Below are 20,399 nucleotides of genomic sequence, written 5' to 3'. Positions count from 1 at the left end.
CTTTGTACACACATGTTTATTGGGTGTGTTGAGTGAAATAAAAAATTTGGCATACACAACTGGTGAATACATGTACGTATACACAATCAAGTAATGCAAACTATTAAAAATTTACGATTGATTGGGAGACTGACTTGTAAGCCTGTAACATACGTATATATGTGTGTAGGCAGTGTGTCTAAAGCTCCATTATGTATATATATGTGATAGGGCCGAGATAGTGACTCTATTGGTCAATGCCATAAATTATGACCTTTTGACGATAATACCCTACGTAACTCTAACAGCACTATCTCATCTAATCTCAAAACTGTTTCTGTACAGTTTTGTATTGACTAAAATCAAGATTACAACACATATCAGGTAATCAATATGCGCTTGTTCATCGGCGACTATGAAGTCCGAAAATGATTCTAAAGCAAGCTATTTTAAATGTACTGAAATTTCTGCTTTCTAATAGTCGATGCATCCAAGTAAATTGTTCAATGACTCCATATATCCTTCAGGTGTATCAGTAATAATTAGAAAGATAAGTCAGTGTATCCACAAGTAAATATCAAATTAGAAATCAACAATCAAAAGTGACCTATTTAAAATGAGAGGGTACTGATGACTGGGTTTATTCTCAGTTTGCAATCAAGATTTTATTAACCCATTTGTACCGGAATTTATATTTCACGCACACACATAGATATTGGATACACTACTATTCAAATGAATTTTCCTGTTGATCATTTCTTTATCTTAATAAATGCATTTGTACATTTAGTTGTAAACATACAGTTGATCTGGCTGAATCCACATGTAACTGAAGAAACAATAGTAAATATACCGAAAGTATACTTCATTCATCCTGGTCCATCTGTTTCAGGGAGTCAATTAATCAAGAATCAGTTTCAATCATATAATGGTTCATATTTTGAGAAACCATATAATTACAAAGTCAAAAAACACAAAATGAATAATAATACTACTAATAATAATAACAGTAGACTTTATAATGGAACCCAAACCAATTCAAGACCGACGCACAAAAAGATTTTTAAAGATCACAACATATCAAAAACCACATTATTCGTCGAAAGATTACATGAAAAAGTAAATTATTTTATACCAAAGTCACTAAAATTTGAGCCAGAGAAAGATTTGGCCATATTATATCCAGGAAGCACTTGGCTTGACCCATGCAAAGCCAGTAAGTTTATTCGTGCTCTTTTAAATTATCCACTATCGTTTATCGACTTGTGGTTATTATTGAATCAAAGAAAAGCAATACAAGGAAATAAAAGCTTCATTAAACTCTGACGACATGTTTTTTTCCTTCGGTTTACCATTGGTTCATAATAAATATTTATTTCACCCAGGCACTATCTCAGCCCTCACATAAATCAAGTGACTTATGTGGCGCAAATCTATTTGGTGTCTCCTTGTACCAATGTTTATGCGTTTAAGTAAATAAATAGATAATTGGAGAAACAATGTTGTTCACGAGTATAATTCAGTTGAGTGTTTGCAACAAATGCTGTTCATCAGTGATTTGACAGTTGGTCTCTAGGACTTGTCACCTTCCCGTACTGCTTAAAGTTAATGCATTCATCTAAAACAATCATAGTAAGAACACAGTTTATTTGTTGAACTGAAAAATGAATTTATCATAATGTCGTCATAAGTGACCTAATATACCTACTTGGTATTCCCATTTCAATTTCCATGACTTTCATCAATTTGTTTTCTGAAGTTTATTTAAAATGATATATGTCGTAATAATCAATTCGTGTATCTATGGTGATAAAGCAATGAGATGGTCGTTTAAATTATGCTTATCTGAATTCACTAGCATGATTGTAAATTGTACTTCATTACCTTAAATAATGAATAACAAAAGTCCTTCTAGATCCTAATAATTGTAAATTAGCTTCTTAACTATGTCTTTTATTTACTAATTTAAAGACAGAAAAAAACATACTCAAATCATTTAACGCACACAGACTATGAGTTTTTGACGTTTTATAGTCAGTATATTGATTTTGAGACCACCTTGGTCAGTCTTTTTGTCAATAACCTAAGTATTTTCGGATTCTTCACTTAATTTTAAGTTATAGTGTCTAGAAAATTACTTCTCTCTATACTACAAGTCACAATAAATTGAAACTATTCAACTTTATGAAACTGACTTCCAGACATGGAGACAAACTGTACAAAAGCAACACTTATTGAAAAATTTTGTATCGTTTTCTTAAAATATCGATTACTGAAAATGTAGTTTTGGGAAAATTAAATGTTCTCATTATGTCGTCCTGTGAATGTTGTATAGATAGTCGGCGGTTATTTTCACTACGATCTGAAGGATAGTGATGGGCCACTGAAAAATAAGTTGGATAAACTAGCCTATTTATCCTTGTTTAGGATTCTGTTAAAATGGTCATTTGCGATAAGATAATAGCACAGAAATCAGGTCTTCCGTGTCTTTTGGAGAGGATGATATTTTCAAGCGATTAGATTGATATTAATTTGTCTTTTTTTCAAGTGCAGTAGAGTCTGGGCAGAGGTCGATGTTTTGTTGAACTTCACCTATATCTTAAACCTGACCCAATTGATTTTACAAATTATGACTTTAGACTAAAAATTTGAAGAATTTTCTTTAAAATTAGTCACTTATGAGCATTAAATTTTCATTGATTTAGATATTGTGACTTGGTGATTTCGATTACTCTATGATCAATTTTAATTAGAAACTAGCAACATTATTATGGAAATGTTATATCCTGTTCTACAAAATGTTACTTCTTTATATTGTCTTCTATATTGACCGAACATTAGCTTCATAAAGTTAATTGATTTTATTTTACACTGACTATTTCTATGTACCTAACGAATATTCACCAACTGACCTTGTAATCCATTTAGACATCATGTACATTGGTTTTTAGAATTTGATTTATTATTTCAGAAGAAAGTTATTCTTTACATAACTTATCTTAAAGTGACGTTGAATTATCGTTGGACATAACTAGGTTTTTCATGAATAATCATTAGTAAGTTTACTGTACTGAAATGATATACTTTTAGTTAAGCAATTTCAAAACACCAAAATGCATCCTAAAACGGTTACGTTCCAACAGCATGGTTACATTTTGAACTAGGTAACTAAAATCCAACTGTATCAGTTACATATTCCCGCACTTATAGCATTTCACTAAAGATATAAAAAGACTAAAATATTGTAAAAAAAAACAAAGAAAACTTACAATTTGACTAATTCCATTAATAAATTAAACATCAGCCCAATATTAAACGGGCGGTGACAATCGTCTAATGTTGATTGCTAATAATCCTCAAGTAAAACAAAAAAAATGAACTAGAATAGGTTGGGAGGGATACTTTTAACTATGATTTATGCTTTTCAACGGATACACGCACATAATGGAATAGACAAAAACTGTCGCATATTTTATACAATATTTTTTAATGGGTTTTGTTTCTATTTAGTTTCTTCCTTCCTAGTCAAATAACTTTTATGATTTTACTTCCTACTTTTCGTTTTAAGTAGCTAGTTTATTTTAGACTTGTATGCATATATACAAAATATCTAAAGTTTGTTATTTGTAAAAAATAAAAGAAGAGTTTACGTGTAGGGTGGAATTGTCCTCTTTTCATCTGGATCTATGTTTTGTTACACAATTCACTCTTACATGGTTGCAGCATACTGGCGAAGATTATATATTTTCTTTCTTAAAATGATTATGTCCATACATACTTTTGGTAAAATTGTTAATTGAGCATGATAAACAGCCTTTTGCTTGATTGTTAAAGTGTTTTAACTAATTTTAACGATTTTATGATAGTCATAAACGGTTAGAATTAAACCGAGTCACATACAGATTGGTACTCATTATAGATTTGGAAAATTGAGGAGATCCTTGCTTTCTCACAGCAACTTATAATTTGCTTCTAGTTATTCATGTAAAGTTACCATTTAATAACCGATAAGTTACTTTGTATAAATAATGGTTGAATTTCTGTCAGTGTATTCTTTTCAGCTGTTTCATTCATAGTATTCACCAATGGAAAAATATATTCAATATGCTTATATTCGTATGTCATGTTTGTTATTCAGATTTTATGTTTTATAAAATGTATCTATGCTGTCTATTCACTTTCATTTACCTATAGTTATCAATCTAAATAAATCACTAGAAATCACTAAAAAAAATTCTGAAAATGTCAAGACTTATAATTGTTCCATCAGGTATGGGTTGTGGGGTATAATTTCCTTCTTTGTAGCATAGAAGTTTATATAATAGTGATTGTGGTGTTTATTCATTCAGTATAATTTTAAGTTAGTGGCATGAATGATATAGAGGATAGTCGTGGTATCCAGTTGATAGAACTGAAGTAGATAAAGAATGGTTATATAAACTTTTAGAATTTGATCTGTTGTAAATCAGTGGTTGGTGCATAAATAAATCTTTATGTACAGTCTTACCTTTACTGCTTACACCGAATCATATCATTCTTGTTCCGTTGTAACAAGTGGCAGGTAACATTTTTTCCACAGTTGTAACAAATAGCCATACCAGGAACAGTATTTTGATAAGCTGCAGGATAAGCCATAGTATTTTTTCAAAATCAACTTACATTCATTGATATTCTGAGTATACTGTCACGTTAAAGTCATCATGAACTTTTAAGTTAATACATATCCTAGATGATTATGCTTTTATTTACACATGTTGATATACTATGTTTAAACTGTTGCATCAATACCAACCTCACAGAAACCTTTTATACAAATATTATCCATGTTATCCAAGTTTCTTTACATGTAACGCTTCATATATACAGAAATCTTACTGATCTTAAGAAATAAACTAGTCTAGAAACAAGTTCGTTTGCTTCACTATTCATACAAATAAATATATGCACATTTAAAAATCCATAGCCATAAAATCTGAAATTACTCTGTTCATTTAGGCCATATATTATTCACATGATATATATATTCATATGTTCATAAACATTTAAGTCTAATAATGTAGATTTATCTCCCTGTTGTTTAAACAATTTCTTGTTCAATAAGGTGTTATTTTACGAAATTTGCTTTGATTATCAACCCAGTTAAAAGTGATACAGTAATTCATTGGCCATATTGTACACTGTACATCGACTGAGAGGTTACGTGATGTTATGTAGGTCATGTTTTTAATCACTTATCTGACTATCGTTTCATACTTCTGTTGAGTCAGGAACTTGACTGAAGCAGTTGTCGAGTGGTCCTTGGTTTTAAGTCGTCTTTTAAATAATTTCATTTTTACATTATTATCAGAATGGGTTTGACCTATGCCGTTGGTGATAATGTTTACTGAATTTGATCAATCTTGGTTGGCAACAGTTTCAGCAGCGGGATAATTCAAAGTCATTCTAATAACGATGTAAATAACATACCCGTTGCCCAAGTGACCGGCTATCTGGATTTCGTAACTCAGTGAATAACGTGTCGGGTTGAAGTCCCGGTGTGAACATCAATATACATCCGACAAGTCCCAAGTAGGTCCTCAATTCCACTACTAGCCACGTTCCATCTATTTTATAAAGTTTCTTTTTTTGATGAAAGTAATCTCCAGAGGTAAATTATTTAATTAGAAAATGTACTTTTATGAGAATTTGAACAAAAATTGATCATTAACCTAACATTGTGAACAAACAAGCTTTGAATTTTTGTTGAGCTAATTCAATCACTGGCAAATGTTAGTATATAGACATGATTAGTTTTTAAATTAGAATGAAATTTTTTCTCTCCGTTTGGTTCCAAAATCTCATCCAAGTGTTTTTATGAAAAACATTTTACACTGCACAACCTCTGAAAGTTAGCATGTACTCCAGAGTCACAGTTAATTGGGAATAAAACAGGTGACTGAATTTATTAGAGTTGCGGCTTGGAATATTGTATTGGCGAGCTCATGTGAGTATTTTGACTTGAGAATTAAACCACCTCACTAACCTTTTTTTTCACTACTAACATGTTTAAACAAAACAGCTGTTTGGTTTTAGAATGTTGTTTCCTCCTCATTTTTTGACTAATTTTAAGCTAAGAAAAAAAACCCACGTGTTTTGTTTCATGATGACAAACCTCAGTTTCCATGGATCATAGGTTTCAATACGGTTTTTAAAAATAAGGGTAAGTGTAGCTGATATAGTAAGAAGTAGTTAAATAAAATATTCTTGTTTACTAAGCATTATGGTGTCACTGTCAAAATCATTAAATAACTCAATCTTTACCTTCAAAAAACTTGTATAATATATAAGCTTTTCAGCAAAGTGAATTCCCGATTGTTCACAAGTCTGAACCTAGAACATTCACCTCTTACGATGGACATTAAACTTATGGCCTTCTAAATCGCGGTGCATTTGTTTTGTTCACAATGTACAACACGTATGTCCTGAATTTATTTTCATATGTTGTTCTTTGTGCTGGTTATTGGGTTGTCGATAAAGACGTGAATGATACCCAGTGCTGTTTATTTTTCACTTGTTTTCTGGTTATTAGTTAGTGACTTAGTTGTTTAATTTTAATGCACATCCCAATAAATCTGTCTATCTTGGTGTCAATCATATTCAACTTGATTCATAATAACGTCAAAAAGCTCACCAATTACCTAAACAATAGTCTTCAATACTCTATACAACACACTGTTGTTATTTATTTAAGGCCCTTGAAACAAAAAGGGGATCAGTATGGTAATATACATGAATTGGAGATAACAAAAGTGAGTCCTGTATGAGGTCAAAAATATGTAGCCGCTTCATATAATGAACCTTTCTTCGGTATTAATAAAATGTCTGAAGATTAAAACAGAAAGGAGGTGGAACTTTTAATAAAACAGATGATATTTGATTTCAATTAAGTACAGATCCTCCAATAGTACAAAGTTCATGCTATTCAGGTATGGTGCATAGGGCTTTTTCATATCATTCTAAATTTAAAAATTTTGAAAGCTCAATTATAAGACTTTTTACGATCGACTCCCTTTTGAAATTTATTATAAACTCCTTCATGCTGAAACAAACCGATGAAGAAGCAACTGACATATCTATTGTAAGATCGTCCGCATAATGAAAAAAAAATTTAGAAGATGCGATATCATACAAAAAAAGTAGAAAACTAAAACGATTTAAATTTGTGTTATGACTTATGGTGAGAAAAATCAAGTAAAATGTGCCGTGATAAATGCCAAAGATGGTAACGTATTATTATCATTATTATTGTATTATCATTACACAAAAGTTCAAAATTACATTGTTTAGATTAGGTTTTCTTGCCGTAGTAACTGTCAGTTACTATAACAGTTAACGGAACATCAAGTCATTAATTTAATAATTTCTTTGTTTGAATTCACGAACCAATCTAAGTCAGATAAATATTCAAAGCCTGGGATGGCTGCACGATTGTTTTTTCCTAGTATGAAACTCTTCGGCAGTGAGCAGCCACGAAGCTAACGGGAATCAGACTCAGAACCTGCATTTCTAATGTCGAGACCTTAACTTTGAAACCACTTGACCAGCATCTAATAATTTACATCTCTAACTTCAGTCAATTGACATCAATGAGCCACCATCTTCAATTGTCTTCGGTAAATATCTATCTCGTAATCTCAATAACATTCAACAATCTCCACAAATAAATAATCTCCTATATTAGTAAGGATTTTAAGATTTCTTTTTCATTAAACTTGTTCATTAAACAGACCCAAATCAATAACTGTGATCTTCTTAAATTTCATAAATTGACAAAGATGTAATTATCACAGTTGAAATCACGAGTCTATCTAAGCTATACCACCATTACAAGCCTGGAAGCAATGGACAACCGTTTCTTCATAATCTGGAATTACCCCTGTAGTTCTTGTGAGAAGACGTGATTAGTGGAGTCTAATCAGTGTCAGGTGTAAGATACCAATCTCAGGCAATGGACAAAGGGTTGGGCAAGGCCATGGTTTGATTGAATTTACGCATTAACATCGTTGGATTCCAGTTCAGCACTCTAGAGGTTAGGCTTTCGAACGCGAGAGTGATGGCCCTGTGTTCCAATCCCGCATGCGAGATCGTGGGTGCACACTGCTGAGGAGTCCCACACTAGAAAAAATGGCCGTCCGGTGCTTCCACGTTTTCAGTGATGATCTAGCCTATATTGACTCCCGATTTCAATTGTGAAAGTATTAAAATCTCCGCAAATCCTCTATACTAAAGGATTTATGGTATTCACTAGAAAAACATTAATATCAAGCCTAACTAAATAATTCAAGTGTTGATTGAACATATAAAAAATCTGGAGTCGAAAGTGTAATTTTGTAATTTTGACTTTTATAAATATTAACTGAATTCAAGTCCATGTGCATAAGGAACTCACAGGCATTTTTCATATGTAAAACAGTTAGTCTCTATGATAAATTTAGAATGTACAATGAAACGAACCTCTGATAAACTTTATCTTCTCACTCATTTATCTAAAGGCATGGTGAAACCCATAATCATATTCGAATTTGATTGATCACTGAGCGGTAACCAATACCCTGCTTCCCTAGTACTAAATAAATTTTACTGATCACACTGCAATTTTAGCATTGTTTTATGTGAATTAGCAATGAGTGCACTATGTTTTGATGCTATGTGATCTGTAGGAATCGACGGGAGACCTTAAACCAGAGTGGAAACTAGAGTGAGACATATACCTTGGCTCTCCTTCCAACTGTTTCTAGTCCCATCACAGTTGGATCCGAACAGTATATTTTCGGACAGAATATTTATTACGAAGTTTATTAAATTATATTAAGCTTCTAAAATAATTAGAGATACCATTTTTACCTGAATGATTTACTATATTAGTATATTTTTGTGAAAAGCAGTGAGGTTAGAGGAAATAGCTGTTAGTTGAGTTAACGCCAAAACATTAGTCTATGGAAAGTAGAAGTTTGGTGTAATTCCAAAAACACTAAACGGTCAGATAATTACTTTTAGATCAAACCCAATAGTGATAACAAACTATTTTGTAGTGTTTAGTATTGACTGAAGTGATGCAGAGGTATCCCTGAAAGTTAAGAAGAAGTGGACATATATTTCATCGCAATTCGGATTCCAATTAACTAATAAATATGTGCTTACTAGTGAATAACTTTGAGGTAGACGTTCTATTGATAGGTCGTTATTGATACGGAGAGACATATGGTATCTAATAACTGTCGTGCGATTTCGTGAAGTGACTGAAGTCATAAACGTAGACCGTGAGACATTTGTTCAGCAGTCTAAACGTATCATGCTTGTTGCCTGTCCTGATGCTACCTTATTATTAAAGATTTAATCAAATGGTTTTAAAAAATTAGCTGAAAAATTCAGACTGTAACACCTAAGAAATTTTCAGTGCTGTTGTTAGCCAGTTTTCAACTAATAATAACCATTTAAGGAAATTAAGAAATTCTTACAGAATAAATAATTGACTGAATTTAGAAATGTAGACCCACGAATTTCAAATCAGTAAACTGAATGTTAGGTACACGTTGGTTTCAAGTTTTCTCACCGATAATGTCTCGGATGCCCGCTCCTTAGGAGTCCCATACTAAGCTGTCTGATCTATTCATTACTTTCTTGTTTTCAATGGCTACTCAGCTAAGGCCAGTACGTGATGATAAACAACAAAGAATACAATTTCTATATATTCGAAATTTGGTTTCAATGATTCACAACTTAATAGAAAAATTACTATAATCAGTTGACTCACATGATTAACAATTAGAATCGTTCCATGGAACCTAACAGTGGTTAAAGTCACATCAAATCAACCTGCAGTATTGTTAAGGATTGTTAATAAGATGAAGTTCAGAATTTTATGTTGTTTATTTAGAAAATAAGTGTAAGAAAAACATATAGATTGTTCATTGATAGTAGTTCATATTCAATTCCAGGTAGATTGTAAGTTAAGCTTAATTAGAAGTGTTAAACCAGTGACTACTACTTATGTACTTACTTACTTACTTACTTACGCCTGTTACCCCTCGTCGAGGAGCATAGGCCGCTCACCAGCATTCTCCATTCAACTCTGTCCTGAGCCTTCCTTTCCAGTTCTTTCCAGTTGCTATTCATCCTTTTCATATCTGCTTCTATTTCTCGGCGTAGTGTGTTCTTTGGCCTTCCTTCCCTTCAGGATTCCAAGTTAGGGATTGAGTCGTGATGCACATTGGTGATTTCCTTAATGTATGTCCGATCCACTTCCAACGTCTTTTCCTAATTTCTTCTTCAGCTGGAAGCTGGTTTGTCCTCTCCCATAAAACGCTGTTGCTGATAGTATCCGGCCAATGGATGTTGAGTATTTTGCGTAGACAACTGTTTATAAATACTTGTACCTTCCTGATGATGGCCGTAGTAGTTCTCTAAGTTTCAGCTCCATACAGTAGGACTGTCTTGACGTTCGTATTAAAGACTCTGACCTTGAAATTGGTTGAGAGTTGTTTTGAGTTCCATATGTTCTTCAATTGTAGAAATGCTGCCCTTGCTTTGCCAATCCTTGCCTTTACATCTACATCCGATCCTCCTTGTTTATCAACGATGCTCCCCAGGTACTTGAATGTTTCCACCTCTTCCAGGGTTTCGCCATCAAGTGTGATTGGGTTGGTGTTCTCCGTGTTGCATTTGAGGATCTTGCTTTTTCCTTTGTGAATGTGGAGGCCTATCGATGCGGAGGCTGCTGCATCATTTGATGTCTTCATCTGCATTTGTTCGTGTGTATGAGAGAGGAGGGCTAGGTTATCTGCGAAGTCCAAATCATCTAATTGATTCTGAGAAGTCCATTGTATTCCATATTTCCCTTCAGATGTCGAATTCTTCATAATCCAGTCAATCACTAGAAGGAAGAGGAATGGGGAGAGTAGACAGCCTTGTCTGACTCCGGTCCTTACTTGAAATGCATCTGTCAGCTGTCCTCCATGCATGACTTTGCACTGTAGTCCATCGTATGAGTTTTGGATAATGTTGACAATCTTTTCAGGAACTCCATAGTGTCGAAGAAGTTTCCATAATGTTCTCCTGTTCACGCTGTCAAACGCCTTCTCATAGTCAATGAAGTTGACGTATAGTGATGAGTTCCACTCAACTGATTGTTCAACGATGATCCGTAGTGTCGCAATCTGGTCTGTGCACGACCTATCCTTACGGAATCCAGCCTGATGATCCCTAAGTTCGGCGTCTACTGCGTCTTTCATCCGGTTCAGCAACACTCTGTTGAAAACTTTTCCTGGTAATAATAACAAACTGATGTCTCTGTAATTCTCACATTTGCTCAGATCTCCTTCAGTATCTTGATGAGGTGTCCTTCTATCCAGTTTGTCTGTGGCACTTGTTCCTCCTCCCAAATCTTCTTGAATAGAAGGTGAAGCATATTTGCAGTTATTTCAATGTCTGACTTCAGTGCTTCTGCTGGTATATTGTCAGGTCCTGCCGCCTTCCCACTTTTGATTTGTCTGATGGCCATCTTGACTTCTTCGATCGTTGGTGGGGTGAAATCTATTGGAAGGTCAGTGTGTGCTGCTTCGATGTTCGATTGATTCAATGGGGCTGGTCTATTCAGCAGTTCCTCGAAGTATTCTGCCCATCTTTTCCTCAGTCCTTGAATCTCAGTGATTGTCTTTCCTTCTTTGTTCTTGACTGATCTCTCTGGTTTGCTATATCTCCCTGCCAATTTCTTCGTTGTATCATACAGTTGTTTCATATTCCCTTCTCTTGCAGCTTTTTCCGCCGTCGTTGCTAGTTCTCCCATGTATTTCTGCTTGTCGGCTTTAATGCTTTTCTTCACTTCCTTGTTTGCTTCTGCGTAGTCTGCTTGTGCTTTGACTTTCTCTGCTCGTGTTCGGCTGTTGTTAATTGCTAGTTTCTTGTTCTTCCTTTCTTGAATTTTGTCCAGGGTTCCCATAGAGATCCATTCCTTGTGATGATGCTTCTTAGGAACAAGAACCTCCTGACACGTTGAAGTTAGTGCTTCTTTTATCCCTTTCCAGTTGTCCTCCAAAGTAGTTTCTTGTTCTTTTAGTAGATCCTGTAGAGCCTGGAACCTGTTGTTGAGAGTTATCTTGAATTCATTGAGCTTGTCAATATCTCGAAGGAAGGCTGTATTGAACCTTTGTAGTGCTGTTTGTCCAGTTGTCCAGTGTTTCTTTAGCTTCAGTCTCATCTTGGCCACAACCAGGTGGTGATCTGAAGCTATGTCAGCTCCTCTCCGGGTTCTCACATCTTCCATTGATCTTCGGAATTTTTTGTTGATACAGATGTGATCTATCTGGTTCTCTGTGGTTTGGTACGGTGAGATCCATGTAGCTTTGTGTATACGTTTGTGTGGAAATATTGTGCCGCCTATAACGAATTTGTTGAATGCTCATAGATTTGCAAGTCTCTCCCCATTTTCATTTCTCTCTCCTAGTCCATGTCGTCCGATTATATCTTCATATCCTGTGTTGTCCACTCCAACTTTAGCATTTAGATCTCCCATCAGGATGGTCAGGTCCTTCCGTGAGCACTTTGCTATAATTGATTGCAGCCTTTCATAGAACCGGTCTTTATCATCGTCGTTGTTATCATTGGTGGGTGCATAACATTGGATAACGTTCATTGTGATCCCTTGCTTCTTTGTTCTGAATGATGCTTTGATTATCCTGGGTCCATGAGATTCCCATCCTACAAGTGCATTTCGTGCTTCTTTGGACAGCATTAGAGCAACTCCCTGAGTGTGTGGAGCATTTTCCCCTTCGTGACCGGAGTACAGCAGCATCTCTCCTGTACCTAGCCTTTGTCGTCCAGTTTGTGTCCAATGGGTTTCGCTGATTCCGAGTACTGCCAAGTTGTATCTCCTCATTTCCATTGCTATTTGACTGGTCTTTCCTGTCTCCCACATTGTCCGGACGTTCCATGTACCTATAAAGAGTGTTGCTCTGGTTGTTAGAAGGTGCATCAGTCTCGTGACTTCCGAAGAATTTCGGCTTTCATCATGAGACGTCATAATTATTCCTTCAACTTGGAGGGCAGAGTTTAAATGGTTTGAATTATTATTTTTTCTGGTTAGCGTTTTTTTAGCGAGTTAGCTTTTCTACGGGATGGGGTCGCTAACCCCATACCCAACCCTCCTCCTTTACCCGGGCTTGGAACCGGCAGTAACTCTAGAAGAGCTACAGGCGGAGTTACTACTTATGTAGTCGATTACAAATAAATACGGCCGTCCAGTGCTTTCAGGTTTTCCATGGTGGTCTAGCTTCAATGGACTCATGATTTCAACTATGAAAATACTGAAATCTCCACAAATTCCCCTTCCAATTACAGAAAAGTTTGCAAATTATCTTATTTTTTTCCTGTTTCCATATGTTTCATTTCATCCTTTTTTCTATAGTTTGCTTGAGTTGTGTATAAGAAGCACTTCATATATGTTCAGGTTCTAGCTAGTTTTTTTAAAATACTCCAATACTAGCTTTAACAAATTGATGTTTACTGATATAAATTGTATCTAACCATGAAACTGTCTAAAAACTCTTGTTAAAACAACAAAAATGCTACATAGACTACTAGTTCATTTATGTATTTTGCAAATTGTAACGAAAAAAACAAACAAACGAAATTTACACATTTTCCACAAGGAGAACATATTTAACCTTGTTTTAAGCATTTGTCCCATAAAAGTCTGTACACTGTGCGTAATATCAATGTTTACATGCATATTCCCGCCTTTTAGTAATTAATCATCATATGTGATAAATAAAAACAAGCTCACTTTTGAACATTCAGCATTTTTCTAATTTACTGAACAACACTTCATGTTACTTTATAATCTACTGTTTATTTATAATTGGTTTTTTGTTCCTAGCAAGTGTATTAAATAAAATATACCATGTTCAACAAACAGATATCAATAACGGGGTTTTCTGTGGAGATTTTTAGTAATTTTTATATATAGTTGAAATCATGAGTCATGATTTCAACTATATCGGTCAAGTGCTCTGGCGCGAGACTGATATGTCTTGGGTTTGAATCTCGCAAGTTGGAATCGTGGATGCGCACTGCTGAGGAGTCCCACAACAGGACGAAACGCCCGTCCAATGCTTCCAGGTTTTCCACAGTAGTCTAGCTTCAATTGACTCATGATTTCAACTATATATAAAAAGATATCAATAACAATAATCAGTTATGCATACCTAAATGAATAATAAATTGATATTTTCATTACCACCTTCCGGGTATACTAAAAACTAAAACAAAAATAGTTTTACTACTTATTTCGAATGATAACATTTTTAAAGATTCATATATTAAAATACCTTAATTATATGTATATTATATTTACAACCAAAACTAGGCATTCCTTAGTTTAATTACCTTTCTCAATAATTATAATTTTGAGGCTTCAAAACAGTCTTATTCATTCTATTGTAGTAGACATTTTTTTGATTGTTCTTAACCTTTAATGTTCAATATTGATTGTAACACTTATAGTAGAATACAAAGACAATGTCTATTATTTCGCTGTACCCAAATAATGTCTAAACATGTATCGTTAAATTGAGTTTTCATATAGAATTGTCGTAGAAAAAAGTGTTTATCGCTTGACAAGACAGTGAAATGTATTTTACAAAAACTCTTTGTGTGAAGCTAAACAGTTATTTTGTTTTCGTTCGCCGTTCTTCATATATATATATATATATATATATATATATATATATATATATCCACTGTGTCATATAGAAAATAGAATATGATATTCATGTCTTCAGGCAAATATGATATACATGATCCCCTTTGCCGATAAGCCTTTTCGCTGATTAGCGTTTTTCAGCTCAGGTAGACATACATGCCATTAGATGGGGAGCTCATTGAGAAACTTCAAGATTTCTCATTCAACTTCGAGTGGGGTTGTAGAACACGACAATAACCAGGAGGAATGCGTCAGTAGTGAAAAGTTACAAAGTACTCATCAAATACATTATATGTAAACTTCAATCTTCTATTTGCATCTTTCGCTTTGTTCTGCGAACTCCGTGCTTTCAACGCAATGGGACTCTTCATTGCGTCTGACAATTGTATCAAATTTGACGCCACGTCCCAGCACACACTATTTACAAACTATCTTGTGAGTAGCGTCCACTACAGGGTGACTGACTCTCATTGCTACGGAGTCCTATACTAAGACCAAACAACTGTCTAGTGATTCTTGGTTTTCAGTGGTTATTCAATTTAGATTACTCTTTGATGTATACTATGAAATATTTCAATGATTTTAAAAATCAAGGCTTTAAACGAGAATAACTGGTATTGTTAAAAATGATCTAAATGACATCACTCATTTTCTCAGTGATTAATGTTGAATTCTAACTATGGGTTGTGTACACATTTCTGATTAGATATATATCAATCACAAAAGTCACTAAAATAGAATAAAATATTTGCCAAACACTCCTCGAATTTCGTTGAAATTATTGTTAAGTTAGGTATAAGCTCACGTTTAGTATTTACATGTTTTAGCAGAATCTAGTTCATTATTTTCCATTGTGAGCAGTCAGTTAGTTATACGTTCGAACTTGACTAAAATTCAATCACCTTAGAATTTTCGGTGCCATATTAAAGTTTAAGGATGTCAGCCACCATTTTATACGGTACATTAAGTTGTAGGAGTTTTTTGGATATGAATACGAATTCCTGATATAAATCCCAAAGTAAACAGTTTCCTATTTTACAGATTTGCTGAAATTTTTGTTAATATATTGGCTACTCATCAAGTAATTTTTCTAACTGAAATCTTATGACAGAATGGAATTATTCACATTCTTCCATTTCCGTTCCAAAATGCAATTGTCTATATCGATTCATAGGACCAGGTATTATAAACAGAGATGAATCAATTGCAGTCATAGACATCAATGGTAATATTCAAATAACCAATACAAAAAGGAAATACCAGGTATATTATTTTAGCATGATATAAAAGGATACCGAAATTCCTGCCTCGATGAAACATCAAAGTTCATATATAAAAGTCAAATAATAAAATTAGGTGAAATATTTTGATGACCCACAGTTAACTACGAATGAAAAAATCTACTTTAACAAAAATCCTACACTAAAAAAATGCTATATGAACTATGGTTACAAGAAAAAAATAGAACAGAAAGCAACGTAACGTCATTAAATCAATAATGACCTTGGTGTACCAACATGCATCATGACCTTAATCTATAATTCACAAGAAGAAAACCAATCCAAATATAAATGTATTAAGCAATTGAATAATAACTGATAAAGTGAAGGAAAGCAAAAAAAAAAAACAATTTACATTGTATGTATCATAATATGATTATGAAAATATGAATAAAATATATGTGCCATAAGAAATTGATTAACAAATATAAGTGTTATCAGAAGGGGTTTTGTGGAGGTTTTAGTAATTTTGTATTTGAATTCATGAGTCAATTGAAGCTAGATCACCATGGAAAACTTGGAAGCACTGGACGGCCGTTTCATCCCGAAGACAATGGTGGACGGTTGCTCAACTTCGTGGATGTTGAACATTAACACCGTTGGAGGCCGGCCTAGTGGTCTACAGGTTAAGCGTTCGCGCGCGAAACTGATAGGTTCTGGGTTCGAATCTCGCAAGGCGTGACGTGGATGTGCACTGCTGAGGAGTCCCACAATGGGACGAAACGGCCATCCAGTGATTCCAGGTTTTCCATAGTGGTCTAGCTTCATTTGACTAATGAATTCAACTATAAAATATAAGTGTGTCAAGAGCGTAGAAAGATTTCAGTGAATAAACAGAAATATTATGATCATTCACTCAAAATCATTATTTTGTGATATTTATCTAAATTCAAACTTAAGGCAGAAATCTGAATAACATTTATTTCAAATAGACGATAACAATGGTTTTTTCATAACGAATCATTCAAAGTTTGATGAAGATCAGTTATTAAAGATAGTTCGGTAGACAAGTTCAGATTTATCTGCTCAACTTTTGATCACGCGTTTTTGTGTCACTGGCAATAATATTAGCCTCCTACTTATGCTAAAGTATATGAGTATATGAAATTGATATCACGTTAGTTAAATATTTAAATTATCGATTCAATAGTCTGGTTAGTAGTATATCAGACTTTAAATAAAAAAGAGTCTTTTACATTATAGTCAAGACATTTTAAGAAGTCACGGAGATGAAGGATGCAGCAACAAAAACAGTTTATGGTATTAGTTTAGGATAGAATTCATGACCTGTATGAAGTCTTTACTGGAAGAAATATATCAAGTGTTAATAATCTGCTTTCTTTTGATATACTCCTCATAATCCATTCGTTCTGGTAAATATTTTGAAATGACTTTGAGTTCAATTGGCTGTATCAGTACAAAGTAAATGAAGGCAACCAAGATGTCTTTGGATTGATATATAATAATAGAACCTAATAGAATTATTAACTTGGAAAATGACCCGTTAAAGATCACGGTTGGAGGAGGGATTACGCAACACATTGACAGGATCTGTAAAAATCAATTCAAATAATACTAGGAATATTTCTTTATTGAGCCTTTAGCATTTTTACATGAAGTGATAGAAATAAACTCACTTTCCTTAATAATCCAACCCATGGCTTTTGTTCACATTTTTACAAACAACCAACTTTGAAATTGTTTACTTAAACAGATAAATAAAATAAAGTTTCATTAAGCATAATACTCTTTGAGTAAATAAAGGTCTAATGCTACGATGCTAAAGTGTTGTTTCATTCATTGAGTAAAAAATAAGACATTTAAAATTTGACTAGGGCTCTGTCACTTGTTATTTACTGTTAACTAAAGACAGTTATCCAACGAATTTGGGACAGCATAATTGCATTTTTTTGAGGGTAGTTCATGTCAGGCACTGTTCCCAGCTATAAATAACCTCTGAAAATCAGTTGTTTCTCCTTAATTTTGGTTTCCGATAAAACGCTGACCTATGAGGATATTTGAATTCTGACGATGTATGTAATACCATTCAACTACTGGGTTGAGACCAAACGAACTGCATTTCGTGGAGATTTCGTGATATGGAACTATCATAGCATACTGTTACTAGCTGACGCTCACGTTACGTTACCCTGACCTATTCGATCTTTCTAGAACTTTGGGAAGCTCATTTAATACTGTATCGACTAAGGATTGTTAGATTATCATTTAATTAAGTGGATTTTAGTGTTAGTTCAACAACATTTGACTAAATTTCAACGTAACAAAAGCTCTATTCAATATACCATTCATAATAAAACCTTAATATTCTTACAGTACACCTAATTCATTTATTTTTACGCTCAACGGTTGGAATGACTCATACATAGCCCTTTAATTATTAAATATATGTATTTGTATTTTAAAAAAGAATTAATAATTCTGATTGTTCTCATTTATTTGGGTGTTCGTGATTAAAAAATTTGATTGGAAATCATATTTGTTTATCTCCAGTCACTGATAAATAATATAGATAGGGCTGAACAACTTTATATACTAAAGGTAAAGCTATTTTGGTGAGAAACATATCGCAAAACTAATTTTTTGAAAGATTATATCATTTGATAGGTGATTAGTGTATTGATCTCTGACAAGCAACTTTCATGAAGCGAAGAAATATGAAGCTGAATATTATGATAAAACGTTAGACACAAGACTTTCGCACATATGGATTTTCCGAGGCACTTTTTCAAGTCAAACATTTTACCTCTTAGCAGGTCCAGTATTTTAATGTGTTATCAGCACAACTGAACTCACAGACTCGAAATATTAGCATAATATAATATAGGATTATGTCGTTTACGCTACTTGACAATTTGTTTCGCTCGTTCGTGACAAGTTCGTAGTAATAATTATTCTATTTCCAACACGATCCATCTTGAATAATTAATACGTTACTTATTACAGATAAATCTTTTTCGTCTTTGTTTAAGGATGTTTCCTCTAAGAAACTGAAAATATGCTTTTAAACTTCACCTTAAACCTCCGATGTTTTGACGACACTTTATAATGAAAAAAGGGCATCAGTGATCAGAAAGCTGTCGATTTATCATGTTGCCTAAACTTCCCAAACAAATAACACTGGTTGAAAGAGGCTGCGTGAGTAATTATCTTCCGGAAGTTTATGTGTTTCACGTTATCAGCGTGGACTCATTTCCTTAATTATTAAAAATTCCATTGTGTAGTTGTTCTAGTCAATTACAAATGTTCAAAATTTAATCCCTCCCCCAAACATAGAAACACTTATCATAATCACTATAAGTAGAGATGGATGATGGTTAGCAGTGGAATCCACGACGCATGTTTTGTGATATTTGGGACTCGTCAGCTGAATATAAACGCATCCCAAAATTAAAGTTAACACAACGATACGAACCTAGTATTTTTCGCTACAAACGCCATCACGTTATCCACTTAGCTACTGAACATGATCAATACGATATGAATGTAAGCGTGGATTCCAAAAGAAAACAATCATTATAGTACAAAGTGTATTACCATTTTATGTCTCACAATAGTTACTACATCAGAACCAAAGAATATGCTATTTGGTTAATGACAGTTCGTACTAAGAACTAAGTTCAGATATACATGATATATTACTAATTATAGAGGATAACTCTAGGTTTTGCAATATCAATGGAAACAAGTAGATAATCTTTTCGGTGTTACTTCAAATTCTACGGTTACTGATAAAATGCATGCGAACATATTTTCATATTTTATGGGCTTTGTAGAAGGAATCAGATATTCAGTTTAATAATGGAACATGTGTAGTGTTTGCAGTTTTATGAGAAAGTCCTAAAGCTGTGACTACTGTTTCAATATATATATATATATATATATATATATATATGGCGTATTTAAGTCATTATTCAGCTATATTCATTTAACTGTTTTGTTAATGCAAAGCACACCATGGATTGTGTTTTACTACACAGTTTTACATTAATGGTTTATTTAAAATTATGAATCATCATCATTATCACTATTATCATCGAATTTCACAACTTTCATTAATTCTCTTGCTTTGTGTAATTTCTTTTAATTCATTTGTAAACATGCTGAAAATAAAATATGTACAGTTGATCAAATTTTTCGCCATAGTAAGTCACCACTAATCAATAAACTAAATAGTTCCATCAAAAATGGACAACACACAAAAAGCTAATTAACAGAAACTAAACAATATCCGAAAACAAAATAATTGATTAAAATAACAAAAAGAAAAAGAAAAAAAGGAAAAGAAAAGAAAACAACGTTACTTAAATGACTAAAGTGAAAAAAAAGAAGAATTAATTGCCAGGTAATTAATAAATACCATTGGTAGTGTAGTTTTGAAGATT

At 33.5% G+C, this 20,399-nt stretch overlaps 1 protein-coding gene across 1 annotated transcript in view; it reads left to right on the top strand.

Moving 5' to 3' along the window:
- Nucleotides 1-714: 714 nt before the first annotated feature.
- The window catches only part of Smp_134430 (putative tolloid), a gene marked incomplete at both ends in the record, with an annotated part of 101,137 nt that continues 81,452 nt past the window's right edge, over nucleotides 715-20,399 (top strand). The window contains one exon of the mRNA XM_018800143.1: nucleotides 715-1,195. Coding sequence (XP_018653986.1) covers nucleotides 715-1,195 — 481 coding nt within the window. The remainder of the gene's footprint in view (nucleotides 1,196-20,399) is intronic.

Source organism: Schistosoma mansoni, chromosome W, assembly GCF_000237925.1.
Source record: "Schistosoma mansoni strain Puerto Rico chromosome W, complete genome".
Classification (NCBI taxonomy): Eukaryota; Metazoa; Platyhelminthes; class Trematoda; order Strigeidida; family Schistosomatidae; genus Schistosoma; species Schistosoma mansoni.
Note: the sequence above shows the minus strand (reverse complement) of the source record. Positions and strands in the feature narration are given on the sequence as shown.